The sequence below is a fragment of the Lathyrus oleraceus genome, chromosome 1 (genome assembly GCF_024323335.1).
Source record: "Lathyrus oleraceus cultivar Zhongwan6 chromosome 1, CAAS_Psat_ZW6_1.0, whole genome shotgun sequence".
NCBI classification, from domain to species: domain Eukaryota; kingdom Viridiplantae; phylum Streptophyta; class Magnoliopsida; order Fabales; family Fabaceae; genus Lathyrus; species Lathyrus oleraceus.
This window is the reverse complement of record NC_066579.1, coordinates 437,989,920-438,004,783: the sequence shown is the minus strand read 5'-3', so window position 1 is coordinate 438,004,783 and position 14,864 is coordinate 437,989,920. Positions and strand designations below refer to the sequence as shown.

At 35.0% G+C, this 14,864-nt stretch overlaps 1 protein-coding gene across 1 annotated transcript; it reads left to right on the top strand.

Moving 5' to 3' along the window:
- The first annotated feature begins 7,452 nt into the window (after positions 1-7,452).
- LOC127115166 (ervatamin-B) lies at positions 7,453-14,660 on the top strand. The gene is made up of 4 exons (XM_051046770.1): positions 7,453-7,990; positions 13,733-13,962; positions 14,089-14,229; positions 14,433-14,660. The coding sequence occupies exons 1-4, from the start codon at positions 7,453-7,455 to the stop codon at positions 14,658-14,660; spliced, it is 1,137 nt and encodes a 378-aa protein (XP_050902727.1).
- Positions 14,661-14,864: the final 204 nt, after the last annotated feature.

The window sequence follows — 14,864 nt, the reverse complement described above, 5'->3', positions numbered from 1 at the left end:
TACGATGGTTTTAGGAGTCTTGCTCACGTGAGGTAAGAGGCTTTGTGGATGGACGATATGCTTATGTATAAGCTTCTGAGGGTGTGATATTTATAGACCTTTTTGGACCTAGGGTTTAGAGTTAGTGGGAAGGTATGCCCTAGCTCCATTACCGATGAAATGGTCAAGGGAAGACTTAGTTTTTCTAGAATCGGGGAGGAAGTAGATTCCCCTTTGACTGGATCTTTGGATTATGTATCTTAACCTAAGCCCAATATGGAACCTTCTCCTCTTGTTGGGCTAGTAGGTGTTATTTTATGGATGAACACTTTTGCGTTAGCAGGTACGACCTTCTGGGCGACCAGGTGCTCGTCCTAGGGGTTCATCCCCTTCTTTTGGTTGATAGTTCTAGCTCGTTGGTGACCACTTTTGGGTTAGCAGTTGCTAGCCAGTGGGCAACCGGGTGCTAGCCCTTGGGGCTCGCTGCCTTATTTGGGCACTAGCCCTCTTTTGGGTGTTTGCCCTTTTTTGGTAGTCCTTATTCGGGCACTACGCCAAATAAGGGAAAAGAGGGCACTTATTTTGGCCTATAACAGCGCTTTTAAGCGCCCTCTAAAGTGGCGCTGGCATAGGTAAAGACAGCGCTTTGGTTTCCTGGAGAAAGCGCTGTCTAAAGTGGCCCTTTAAGGGCCACATTATAGTGCGCTTTCAGAAAAAAACGCCCTCTGGAGTGGTCCATAAAGGGCCACCTTAGAGGGCGCTTTCTGGACAAAGCGCCCTCTAAAGTTGTCAATGTAAAGTGTTTAGAGGGCGCTTCCTACAGAAAGCGCCCTCTAAAGTGTTAGTTATTTTAAAAAAATTTGTTTGAAAAACAGTGGGTATTTAATTGGGAACCTGTTCGCATGCTGCAAAAGTGTAAAATTCATATTGATTTCATCCTTTAATCCAATGTTATACACCATTAATCCATTGATATATACAACATGAATCCATTTATATACAACATTAATCCTCCATATATACAACATTAATATATATTCATGCATGTACAACAACATTCCATACATATATGTACAACAATATACAACCTATATGATTCTTTGATCAATAATGAATTGACACAATTCATCCTTCATTCCATCCAAATGAGCTCTTGAGTAAGATTTGTATTCGTCAAAGTACTACAATTAAGAGAATAAAACATATTCATGATTTAGTAACAAATTAGATGAAATATTCGATAATATTAAAATAAACCCTAAGTTATTATTCCATACCATTTTTGGGATGTCTATACGATTCAACGTAATGATATCTCTCATAAATCTCAATACAAAAAATCCGCAATCGACCGAATTGTTTTGCTGAGGACACTACACAGAAAAACAAACAATATATATATATAGTTAATTTCTTACAAACACTATTATAAGCAAAAAACAAACACTATTATAAGCAAAAATAAGATACTTAATATATACCTGAACTCTGATCCAGGTAATGTCCTTCCTATTACGATAATTCTTTTTCGATCTAAATTTTAGTATGGTTTACACTTTGCCATGTTTTACTATATTTTTATGTGTTGATCATGAAAATTAAAATGGTAACAACCGTGACTTTTATTACATTATCTGATATCAACTTTAATTGTTGCTTGCAATTACTTTATATTTTATCTTTACATTATCATGTTGTGTATCAAGAACGTCTGAATTCTTGAAAGATCTAGAGTTAAGTGGTTTTAAGAGAGTTTATAAATTCTAGATTCTTTCATGTTTGTATAAAGAGCAGCACTAGAAGGAAACATAATTTTAACTTTTAGGGTAGGAGACACTTGTGTCGAAGGGGTTTTCGAGATTCATCAAGAGGTGTAAAATTATTTCTCTAACCATTATAGAGAATCACTTATTGACCTACCCAAATTGGATGGAGTTGTTTTCCCCTCTTTTTCCAAGGAGGAGTGTTCTAGTCTCACAACTCCTTTCCTTCTATCGGAGATTGATCAGACAGATGCTTTGTGCAATGGGAATAAGGGTTTGGGCCTTGATGGGTTCATTTTTTTTCTTTTTTAAAAGGATTTCCCCCCTTTTGAGGGATAAAGTTGTAAGTATGTTTGATCAGTTTCATTAATTTGCTTCTCTTCCCCATAGTTTTTCCTCTTCTTGTGACCTTAATCCCGGAGGTTAATTCTCCCTATCGTATGGGGGACTTCAAACCTATTTTCCTAGTAGGATTCCTCTATAAGTTCCTAACGAAGGTTTTGGTTGGTTGGCTTTCTAGTGTGATAGATAAGCTTATATCTCCTAATCATTTGATCTTCCTCAAAAGTAGACTTCTAGTTGATTGGGTGATTGTTCTGAATGAGTTAGTGGGCCTAGACATGAAGAGTAAAAAATCTTGCCTAATTTTTAAATTGGAATTTGAAAAAGTCTATGATTCGGTGAGTTGGATAAATTTTTGAAGTATTAGTAACAATTGATTTATGAATATACATTAAGCTATATGTATATTTTTACGATCATCACACTTTCTGAAAAGTGGGGAAAAAATAATTGTTGTGTAGCTACAAACAATTGTATTTAACCTACAGTCAAGTGTACAAAACTTTTTATAACGCAACAGTCAATTATATGATTACCAAACTAGATTGTAGCAAATACACTGACTTTTGAAAATGCACTTAAAATGGTGGTGCGAAATGATTGTCCTCTTCACTATAATTGATTGCATATATCTCTTTTTTCCTAGAAAGTATTCTCCAAAATTGATTGGCCCTAGATTACAATCGATTGCACATTTGTAAATTTTTCGATTTTATGAACGTTACACTCAGTACAATCAATTATATGGAACTCTCATTAATTTTTTTAAAACCTCAAAGCAAACATGACACCCCTTCATTACAATATTGAATGGAAACGATTTATTCTTTCATGGAATTGTTTCATATCATTGCAACTTTTTCTAAAAGTATCATGATGCTATAAAATCTCATTTTATTGGATTTTTCAAAATGACCTCTTTCCTGAAAATTAATGTGTTCATATTATTTGTACAAAAACTTTTTTACTGATAAATATCATATATCACACAAAAATTTCTTTAACATATTGAGCACTTAATGTATATTCATTGACTAAATTTTTGCAAGAAAGAGAATAATATATTTTCAGTATATTGTAATTCATACATATTTTATGATCAATTTTATTTGTCAGTTGGAATTTATATTCATCAAGTGTGTGTTGATTCTTATTTGTAAGAAAGTTGTTATATGTATTACAGGTGATTGCAAATAGGAAGGGTTATTTTTCTATTTGTTTGAAAAATCTTTTGAATCAGAGTGATTAAAAGTCCACCATAGTTGTTGGTGTTGTTGGAAATCAAGTTAATGGTTTGCTTGTTTATTATTGTTATAAGATTGTAAGAGAAGTCTTAGAGTAAGGTTGTACAAATATCTAACAATAGTGGAAATCTTTCACGGGCTGTGAGGGGTTAATACTACTCTTGATTGAAAAAGGGAACTAGGATATATTGTTGTATTCTTTATTCTTTTTGCATTTTTTTCTGTTTTACTTTATTTCTAGATTTATCAAACTTCCATTGCCCAATAAAAGTTTCTAAAATCAGAAATTGTCTCTAAGTCAAGAAAAATTCGTATAATCTAATTTTCCCCCTTTGTTGTGCGCTCAATACTTACAATTGGCTTCATAGAAAATTAAGGTAACTTAATCCTAGATCCAAGTGAAAATGTCTTCTGCTAATCCTTCTTTTAGAGATGGTGACAGTATCAACAAACCTCCATGCTTTATTATTGAACACTATGATTTTTGAAAATTTCGTATGCAAACATATTTAGAAGCACAAGCAGAAGATATATGGAATGATGTTGAAAATGGCCCATACACTCCCAAGACGGTCATCAATGATGCATAACATTTAAAATTAAAAGGATCTTGGAATGATAATGACAAGAAGAAAGTGCTATTTGACAAAAAGGCAAAGAACATGCTTCAATCAGCCCTAGGTATGAATGAATTCTTTCGTATAACTCATTGTAAAATAACAAAAGAGAGTTAGGATACTTTAGAAGTCACATATAAAGGCACGGTAGTGGTAAAAGGATCTAAATTGAACACTTTAGCACAAGAATATGAATTATTTAAAATGCAGCTCCATGAATCTATTCTTGATGGCTCTCAGTAAAAACTTTATAAATGATGAATAAATCTAAAAGTGCTTAGATCTTTGACAAAATCTTGGAAACCAAAGGTAACAACTATTGCGGAAAAGAAAAGGCTTTCAAAAATGTCTTATGCAATATAGTTCCGTAAACTTTAAGAACACGAGATAAAACCATTACTACAAAAAAAACTTGTACCTCGGTTGGAAAAGGGATTTAACCTCGGTTTTATAGGTGACGTAACAAAGAGAGACATGTAAACTTGCCACTTTTTCCCTCAGGTAAAGTTCCAGTGAGGGAAAAATTATATTGGTCATGGGTTTGATCCCCATCAACAATTTTTTTTGGATATTCAAAATTACACTATTTTTTACCTGACTATAAATAATACCCGAGGGGTAAGTCCTATTGAACAAATTTTTGTTTTAACCTATTTTTTTCGTTTTAATCTCCAAAGAATCAAATTCATTGACAAATTCTAAATCTTCTGTATCATCATCATGAACAACAACAACAACAAAAAGAAAATCAATAGAATCCTTAAACTTTAATTCTCAACAATAACAATAACAACAAAAACAAAAACAAAAACAAAAACAACCACAACAAAATCAATAGAATCTTTTCAATTTGTTGGTTTTTATGGTTGAGTAGGAATAATGTTTTATTTGTAGGTAAAACAAAAGATGAGAGGAAATTGTTTTTTTCTAGTTAAAGTCTTAACTTGGGAATGGTTGGTTGTAAAATCCAAAAAATTTAAAGGTCGTTCTTTAGACTATTGGAGCCTAAGTCCTCTTGTTGTATATTCTGAACATTTTCCCCATCAATAAATTGAAAACAAGGTTCCTGAAAAAGTATGGAGTGTAAAACGACCATCAGTGAGCCATCTGAAGATGTTTGACTCTATTTGCTACAAGCACATTCCTGATGCAAGGAGAAGGAAGCTTGATGATAAGAGTGAACCTATGATTCTAGTAGGATATCATAAGACTGAATCATATAGACTATTTAATCCTATCAGTGATAAGATTGTGATGTGTCAAAACATTATGATTGATGAAAACACTGCATGGAATTGAAATTCAGGTGATGCAACTAACCAACCATTGATGAGTTATGGTTGTGATGAAGAAAGTAGTGAGCACGAAGAAATTCCAACTAATGATGTTCCAATCACAATCGAAGTTAAAGCAGATAATATAGAGGGTGTGGCAAGCACAAGCCAATGACCTTAAAGAACCATAGTTCTCCCAGCATGGCTTCGAGACTGTGAAGTGGTTGGTGATGATGAAGTCACATCAGATGGATAATTAGTTTATTTCGCTTTACTTGCAAGTATTGAGCCAATCAACTATAGTGAGGACTTAAAAGATAAACAATGAAAGGTATCTATAGTTGAAGAGTTACAAGCGGTCAAAAGAAACAATACACGGGAGTTATTCAAATTGCCAACACACACAAAAGCTATCAATGCAAAATGGGTGTTCAAGTTGAAGCACAATCCTGATGGGTCAATTGTAAGACATAAGACAAGGTTAGTAGCTCAAGAATTTATTCAGATTGTTGGACTCTATTATTCTAAAGTATATGCACCAATAGCAAGATTGTAGACTGTCAGATTGGTGGTAGCCTTAGCATGCAAACAAGGTTGGTTGACATTTCACTTAGATGTGAAATCAACATTTTTTAATGGTCCCCTAGATGAAGTTGTGTATGTAACACAACCTCCGACGGTGTGATACAAGAGGAAGCAAGGAAAGTGTATCGGTTGAACAAATATCTTTATGGTATCAAATTTGAATTTAGAGCATGGAACAAGAAGGTCGACTCATACTTTATCAAATTGGGATTCATCAAATGCAGGTCTGAGTATGATGTCTATGTACAAGTCATGACACAAGATATAACCATCATATGCTTATATGTCGATGACGTGCTAGTAACTGGAAACAACATGGAGAACTTGTCAAAGTTCAATGAGTTGCTGAAGAGGGAATTTGAAATGTCAGGTATGGGAAAAAAAAATTATTTCCTAGTTTGGGATTTCAAATTACTAAGCAAGATATGGTGTTGCATCAAAGGAAGTATGTCAAAGACTCAAGAGATTCAGGATGGATGTTTTGAATCATGCATCCTCACATGTTGAACCAAACCTGAAACTAGAGAAGCATGGAGAGAATGACAAGGTCAATGTCACTTGTTTCAAATAAATTGCAGGATCTTTGAGGTATGTTTGCAATAGTAGACCTGATATAGGTTTCTCAGTTGGATTGATAAGCAGACACATAGACGAACCAAAGATATCGCACATGAAGGTTGCAAGAAGAATCCTTAGATACCTTAAAGGATTAATAAATTATGGAATCATATTTCCACGAGATTCTCAAAGCAAAGAAGTTGCGATCATTTTCCACTCAAATGTTTATTGGTCTGGAGGCAAGGAAAATCGAAGAAGCACAACTGATTATTTCTTTCAAATATTTGGTGCTCCAATCTCATGGTGCTCGAGAAAGCAATCTGTGGTGGCATTATCATCATGTGAGGTTGAGTACATGGCAAAATATTATGTTTTTTGTCAACAAATTTGGATCATATATGTGATGGATGAGATGGAGGTCGAAGTAAAGAAACCTCTGGTACTACAGATCGATAACAAGTCAGTCATTAATCTTGCAAAGAATTTAGTTTTGTATGAAAGGAGTAAGCAGAGTGAGACTAGATTCCACTTCATGAGGGAGAAGGTAAATCAAGGTGAACTTGAAGTAAGATATTGCTCGAGTGAAGCACAGTTAACCGACATTTTCACTAAAGGATTGAAGATCGACAAATCCCTGATTTTGAAAAAGAAATTACTAATAATTTAGATTGATTATGATTAGGTTGTGTTTAGCGACTTCGATTATAGGGGGTATATTGTGATATAATCCAACCCCAAATTAATTAATTAGTTGGTTTAACAAGTTAGTTATGTTATTATTTAAGCTACTTGGTTATTTGATTCATAATGAAAAACGTTGACTTTTTTTATCAAAGAATAAGATAAGACTGTGCATTTTATGATTAAAAAAAGACTGCATTTTATCAAACAATAAAATAAGACTATGTATTTTATGAGTAAAAAAAGATTGCATTTCATCAAAGAATAAAATAAGACTAATTCAGAAAAGGTTAAGAAATTTAGGAAATATTGATATCTCATCTTACATTCTATAAATATGTGGAATTGACTTTTAAAGAATACATATATTTCCATACAAAGTTTTATCTTCAGCTTACTTGTAATAAAAATGAGGATTTCCTTTACCTCAAACCGATTTGGCTTCTTCATCGTCTTCACTGCATGCTTATGTATATACTTTGCTATTCAAAAGAATAAAACTCATAAAAAGAAAGATATCGTAAGTATATTTTCAAGGTTTGAGATCCCAACCAGTAAGTACACCTCCATATTGGGTCCTAAACTTGATAAGCTTCCTAATCAAGATGAAGCTAAAAAATTATTTCAACTATGGAAGAAAGAACACGGACGAGTCTACCGCAATCAAGAAGAGATGGAAAAGAAACTTGAAATTTTTGTTTCAAATTTGAAGTATATCGTAGAGACCAATGCAAAGAGAGACTCGCCTTATAGCTCTCTTCTTGGTCTGACTAAATTTGCTGATTTGAGATTCATGGAGTTCAAAGAAAAATACATGAGCATGAACACTGACACAATGGATATTGTGAATGATGATGTTGATGAATTAACATGTAGTAAACCACCTCCAACTTTGGACTGGAGGTTGAAAGGTGCAGTCACTCCAGTTAAGGACCAAGGCGATTGTGGTAAGTTTATTGTGTTTGCACCAATGTTTTTTATACATCATATGATAAAGAGAAATTGTTCTAGTTATTATTATTTTAACATAAATGATTAGGAATTGGTATAGTTTGTTCGTGTTAGAAAAATGGGTATGACAATCCTGGATAACTTCGAAGAATCGTGTTCGTACACTTTCCGAACAAAGTATTTCGACCCTATTCTTGCCTGGGTTCACGAAATCTTTGTGGGGATAATTCTTGAAGAACAATTTGTTTCTGGCAAAGAGAGATGTTCAGGAATGTAGAGAGAAAGTTTGATTTCGTTATCACCTTTCAAACTGAGGCCAAATGACTCCTTATATAGGAGATCAATAACAGAAACTGAAGAGACGCAACTGTTCAGAAACGGTTACGTCGGTTGGGAAAGGATTCGAAATTCAAAAGAAAATTTCGAACGTTGGAACCCCGTTTCAATTATTCGCATTCAATTATACGTTTACTCGACGAGCGTGCACTCCGCACTACCCCTAACTCGTTTCCAAGCTTTAACGCATAATTGCATCGGCCTATAGTAAATCACATTACTACTAAAATATATTGATGATACTAAAATCACCAACAAATCCCCCCCATTTTAGTGTAATCCTTGATTTACTCAGTATATACAATTATATATACAAGGGTATAACACACAGGTATAACGATCAAACAAATGCATAAATGAAAATGTCTTGCGATTGAATTTTCATCTTAGTACAAATACACATTCCAAATACTCGAAAATCGGGGTGTCATAGCGATTGAACCCGTCAATCCATTTGAGTGTCTGAAGATATAGTACACATATGTTTCTTACAATACTCTACTATTCATACTTGACACTTTACAAGCCATGTGTCCTTATCCATTAATAAGCATATAGGAAGCCAAGTCCAAGCTTCTTGAAGCGGCAAAACTTCATGCTCACATAGGTGATTCTTTTAATCTTGCACCTGCATTTGCAATTTTCCAAAAGAACCATTAAGAAGATATAATTCAACCTAGCCATCACTTGCAGGTCTGAGCACATACCTTGGGAAGATAAACACAATTGCTCCAATCTCTAACTATGATCTTTCCACATTGAATTCTGCTTCTAATGTTGTATTAGAAGGGAATTGGGTATACCATAGCTAATAGATTTAAATGGACTTTAATCCCATCCCAATTACCGACTTCTTCACTAAGTCTCTAGCTAACCCCTTCGTCAAGTGGTCAGCTAAATTTTGTTGCGACCGAACAAACTCAATAGATATCACCCCATTCATGATTAATTCCCTAATCATACTATGTCTAACACCCAAATGTCTAGACTTTCCATTGTATATTTGACTATAAGCTTTAGCCAATGTGGCAGTACTATCACAACGGATAGAAATTGGTGATATCGGTTTAGGCCATATCGGAATCTCATATACCAAATTCCTTAGTCATTCTGCTTCTTTACCAGCAGCAGCTAATGCTACAAACTCAGATTCCATTGTGGAACCAGTTATACATGTTTGCTTCTTGGAAGCCCATGAGATGGCACCTCCCCCAAGCAAGAACACCCATCCACTTGTAGAGGATGAATCTTCAGCATTATTTATCCAACTAGCATCCGAATAACCCTCTAACACCGAAGGAAATCCCATATATGACAATCCATAATTTATTGTACCCTTCAAGTACTTGAATTCCCTAGTTATCGCATGCCAATGATGTCTACTAGGATTACTAGTAAATCTGCTCAACTTTCCAACCGCATAAGCAATATCCGGTCTAGTGCTAATCATAGCATACATCAAAGAGCCTATAGCTTTTGAATATTCGAGTTGATCTACAGGTTTACCTGTATTTGGCATAAGCTTTTCTCCTGGATCCATGGGAGTACTTACTGGAGAACAACTTTCATAATTGAACTTCTTGAGTATTTTCTCAATATAATGAGATTGCGTAATTACAATCCCCTTATTCTCCCGTTTAATCTTAATACCAAGAATAACATCCGCTTCTCCCATATCCTTCATGGAGAACTTTGATGACAAGAAATTCTTTGTTTTATCAACTTGATTTTGGTCGGTGCCAAAGATCAACATGTCATCAACATATAAGCAAATGAAAACTCCTTTACCGGAAGTATCAAATTTGCTATATACACATTTGTCAGCTTGGTTTAGAATGAAACCATTAGACAAAACAACCTCATCAAACTTTTGATGCCACTGCTTCGGAGCTTGTTTCAGCCCATACAACGACTTAACTAGCTTACACACTTTATGCTCATTACCAGGCATTACAAATCCTTCAGGTTGCTTCATATACACTTCTTCCTCCAAATCACCATTCAGAAATGCTGTTTTGACATCCATTTGATGAATCACTAGATTATGAATAGCCGCCAAGGCAATCAACAATCTAATAGTAGTGATACGGGCAACAGGAGCATAGGTATCGAAATAATCAATCCCTTCCTTTTGTCTGAAGCCTTGGATAACTAATCTAGCTTTAAACTTGTCAATTTTACCATCGACTTTCATCTTCTTTTTGAAGATCCATTTGCAACCCAATGGTTTGCAACCTGGTGGTAAATCAGATAATACCCAAGTATTATTTTCCATGATAGAACTAATCTCTTCGTCAATTGCTTCTTTCCAAAAAGCAGAGTCTCGAGATTTCACAGCTTCATCATACGTTCTTGGATCCTCCTCTATACTATAGCAATAATAGTATTGAGTGTCAATCTGATCCTTTGATCCCTCAACTAAATATAGTTGAAAATCAGATCCATAAGATCTAGATTTTCTAGCTCTTTTGCTCCTACGGGGTTCAAGTGTCTTACTTGGCACATCATTTGAATGATCATCCCTTAGAGATTCATCTGAATTAGGTATAGAGTCCTTTGGTCTAGGTATAGAAGAGAAACAATTCTCATCAAATATGGCATCTCTTGATTCTATAATCGTGTTAATAGAAATCGAGTCATTAGGTTCTATAACATAAAACCTATAGGCCTTGGAGTGCTCAGCATATCCAACAAAGATACAAGCTACACCCTTTTCACCCAAAGTTTTCCTTTTTGGGTCCGGGAGTCTAACCACGGCTCTACAACCCCAAACACGTAGAAATGTTAAGTTGGGTCGTTTCTTATACCAAAGTTCATATAGGGTAGTCCTGTTCCTTTTATTAGGAACCCTATTTAACAAATAACAAGCCGTTAACATAGCTTCTCCCCAAAACCCTTCACTCAAACCAGAGTAAGATAACATGGCATTCACCATTTCCTTAAGCACTCTATTTTTCCTTTCAGCCACACCATTTTGTTGAGGTGTATATGGTGCCGTAGTCTCATGAATGATTTCTACGGATTGGAAAAATACAGGATCATAATATTCACCACCTCTATCTGTACGTAATGTTTTAATCAACACATTCTGTTGCACTTCAACTTCAGTTTTATAAATTTTGAATTTATCTAAGGATTCGTCCTTAGCGTGCAGCAAATAAACATAGCAGAATCTAGATGCATCATCTATGAAAGTGACAAAATATTTTTTATGTCCTAATGATGGAGTAGCATGCAAATCACATAAATCACTATGTATCAACTCAAGAATGACAGATTTCCTTGTTATACTTTTAAAAGGTTGCCTAGTGATCTTTGTTAACATGCAAGTTTTACAATTTTCTACATTTTTATCAAAAACAGGAATTAAATCATCTTTAGACATTTCATGCATTCTTTTATAATGTACGTGTCCTAGACGAGCATGCCATAACGATGAATTGATAACATTCGAAGAGGACATAAATACAGAGCCAGAATCATTAGGAACTCCATTCAAGTTCATCATAAACATACCATTATTATAATATCCAAATCCTACAAACACACCAGACTTCGATAAAACATATTTATCGGATTCACACACTTGCTTGTATCCAAGCTTATTTAATACAGGACCAGAAATCAAATTCTTACGTAGTTTAGGAACATACAAAACATTAAACAAAGTAATAGTCTTTCCAGAACTGAATTCTAGCACCACGTTTCCTTTGCCTTCAACGGGAGCGAAGTGATCATCTCCCATGTAGAGGACAGAACCATCTTCCACTGGAACAAGAGTCTTGAACCAGAAACGATCCTTGCAAACATGTGTTGTAGCGCCAGAATCAATCCACCACGCGATAGCATCATCCTGCACATAGAATGCTTCAGAATTTAGTGAAACCGAATGTTTAATCAAACTATTCAAATCACGAATTGATTTCTGACCTTGGTTTTCGGATTGGTCCTTAGACCCCTTTCCTGAACCACTTGCATTCGCGTTATCATGCTTTTTGCCGGAACGACAATCCTTCTTGAAGTGGCCTGTTTTGCCACACTTCCAGCATTCTAGTTTCGGTTTCTTGTTAGCACCGAAACTGCCCTTATTGTTCTTGAAAGCACGCTTCTTTCCTTTGTTTTTGTTGTTACCGTTCTTACCACCCTCTTCGACCATATTAATCGAGGGTCCAGCAATTTCTTTGCCTTTTCCTTTGTCATCCTCCTGCGCTCTTAGAGATTCTTCTATGCGCAAGTGACTTCCAAGTTGGATCAAAGACAGTTCGTCTTTTCCATGCTTCAGATTGTGTTTGAAATCCTTCCACGAAGGAGGCAACTTGTCTATGATGCTTGAGACAGATATTGTTTCATCCATCTTCAATCCGTGTTGTGTGAACTGTCCAAGGATTCGGAGGAGTTCATTGAATTGTTCCATGACAGACCTCGATTCAACCATTTTGTAATTGTTGAAATCGGTTACCAGGAACTTTTTACTGGATGAGTCCTCTGCCATGTACTTGGATTCGAGACAATCCCACAATTCCTTTGCAGATTCTATGTTTTGATAAATATCAAATAAGGGATCAGACATACCGTTAAGAATGTGCCCTCTGCATATGTAGTCGTCGTTCTCCCATTTTGATCTACGTCTCAAATTTTCAACCGTGTCTTCCTCCAGAAGTTCTGGAATCGGTGTAGACAGGACGTGCACCACCTTCAACGTTGTCAACATGAAATGCATCTTCTTTTGCCAACGTCTGAAGTCTTGTCCTTGAAACTTGTCCAATTTTCCGAAGTTTGTAGTCATCTCCTTGACGGTGCTTCCTCCAGCCATGATTATCAGAAATTACTTTGTTCGTTTGTTAGAAAAATGGGTATGACAATCCTGGATAACTTCGAAGAATCGTGTTCGTACACTTTCCGAACAAAGTATTTCGACCCTATTCTTGCCTGGGTTCACGAAATCTTTGTGGGGATAATTCTTGAAGAACAATTTGTTTCTGGCAAAGAGAGATGTTCAGGAATGTAGAGAGAAAGTTTGATTTCGTTATCACCTTTCAAACTGAGGCCAAATGACTCCTTATATAGGAGATCAATAACAGAAACTGAAGAGACGCAACTGTTCAGAAACGGTTACGTCGGTTGGGAAAGGATTCGAAATTCAAAAGAAAATTTCGAACGTTGGAACCCCGTTTCAATTATTCGCATTCAATTATACGTTTACTCGACGAGCGTGCACTCCGCACTACCCCTAACTCGTTTCCAAGCTTTAACGCATAATTGCATCGGCCTATAGTAAATCACATTACTACTAAAATATATTGATGATACTAAAATCACCAACAGTTCGTAGAGAAATTGTTCTAGTTAATAAAGTTAAGTAATCAAATCCACCCCTAATTATATTTCATTTATTTTATTAGGTTGTTGTTGGGCATTCTCATCTGTTGCCGCTATTGAAGGAATAGTTGCAATAAAGACAGGGAAGCTTATCAGCCTTTCAAATCAAGAGCTTCTAGATTGTGAACCATATGGAAGTTGTGATGGAGGAAATGCACACAAAGCATTAAGTTGGGTAGAAGGAAACAAAGGGCTTGCAACACAAGATGATTATCGTTATACTGAAAAGAAGGGTGATTGCAGATCCTCCAAGGTTCTTAATTTCTATCAACTTTATTATTATATAGATTCCATCACAATTTAAAAACTATTTATGAATATTTCTTTTTTTTTTTAGTTGAAGCATTGTATTAATTTAACCTACTTTTTTCATGTAAAGATTCGAAATAGTGCAACTAGTCGCATTAAATCACATCATCTCGTGAAGAGTTCAGAGAAAGCTATGTTGTGTGCCGTTGCTAAACAGCCTCTGAAAGTTAGTATTCATGCAGAGACACGAGAAATTCAACATTATTTCGGTGTAAGTAGTTATATAATGTAGAGTTTTTATTCATGTACACATTTTATTTTAATCTTTCTTTTAGTTTGAGAGAAAAATTGGGTGATTAATGAATGAATGGATTATAGTTTTATATACTCAGTTATATTAAAAAAGAAAACTTAACATATGTCTTTCTAGTATTTTTACATTTGTTAATGAAGAAAATATTTATCTGTTGGCAGGGAGTATTTAGAGGTCAAGATTGCCCGTTTAATTCTACGGATACAAATCACGGCTTGGTAATAGTGGGTTATGATTCTGAAGGCAGTAACGAATATTGGATTGTGAAGAATTCATGGGGCACAGATTGGGGAAAGAAAGGTTATATCTTTATAAAAAGGAACACTGGTAAAAAGCATGGAGTGTGTGCAATCAATGCATGGGCTATGGAAATAGTCAAAAATAAATGAGCATGTGGGAATTAAGTTAACTAATTTCTTTTTCTCTCTACGTGAAAGAATTTAGAGAAGTAAGAATCTAAATTTGGCGAAATTTATGGTGTTGTGAGTCTAGACTTTATTGTGTGGTTATTCTTGATGTTATTTTGAAAATGTCTATTCTCCTCTTCATGATTGTTATTCTTGATGTAATACAGAAGTCATGATAATAAAGTA

Coding starts and splice junctions, on each gene's coding strand:
- LOC127115166 (XM_051046770.1), top strand. CDS start 7,453: ATGAGGATTTCCTTTACCTCAAACCGATTTGGCTTCTTCATCGTCTTC. Junction 7,991..13,732: donor TAAGGACCAAGGCGATTGTG/GTAAGTTTATTG, acceptor TTATTTTATTAG/GTTGTTGTTGGGCATTCTCA. Junction 14,230..14,432: donor AAATTCAACATTATTTCGGT/GTAAGTAGTTAT, acceptor ATCTGTTGGCAG/GGAGTATTTAGAGGTCAAGA.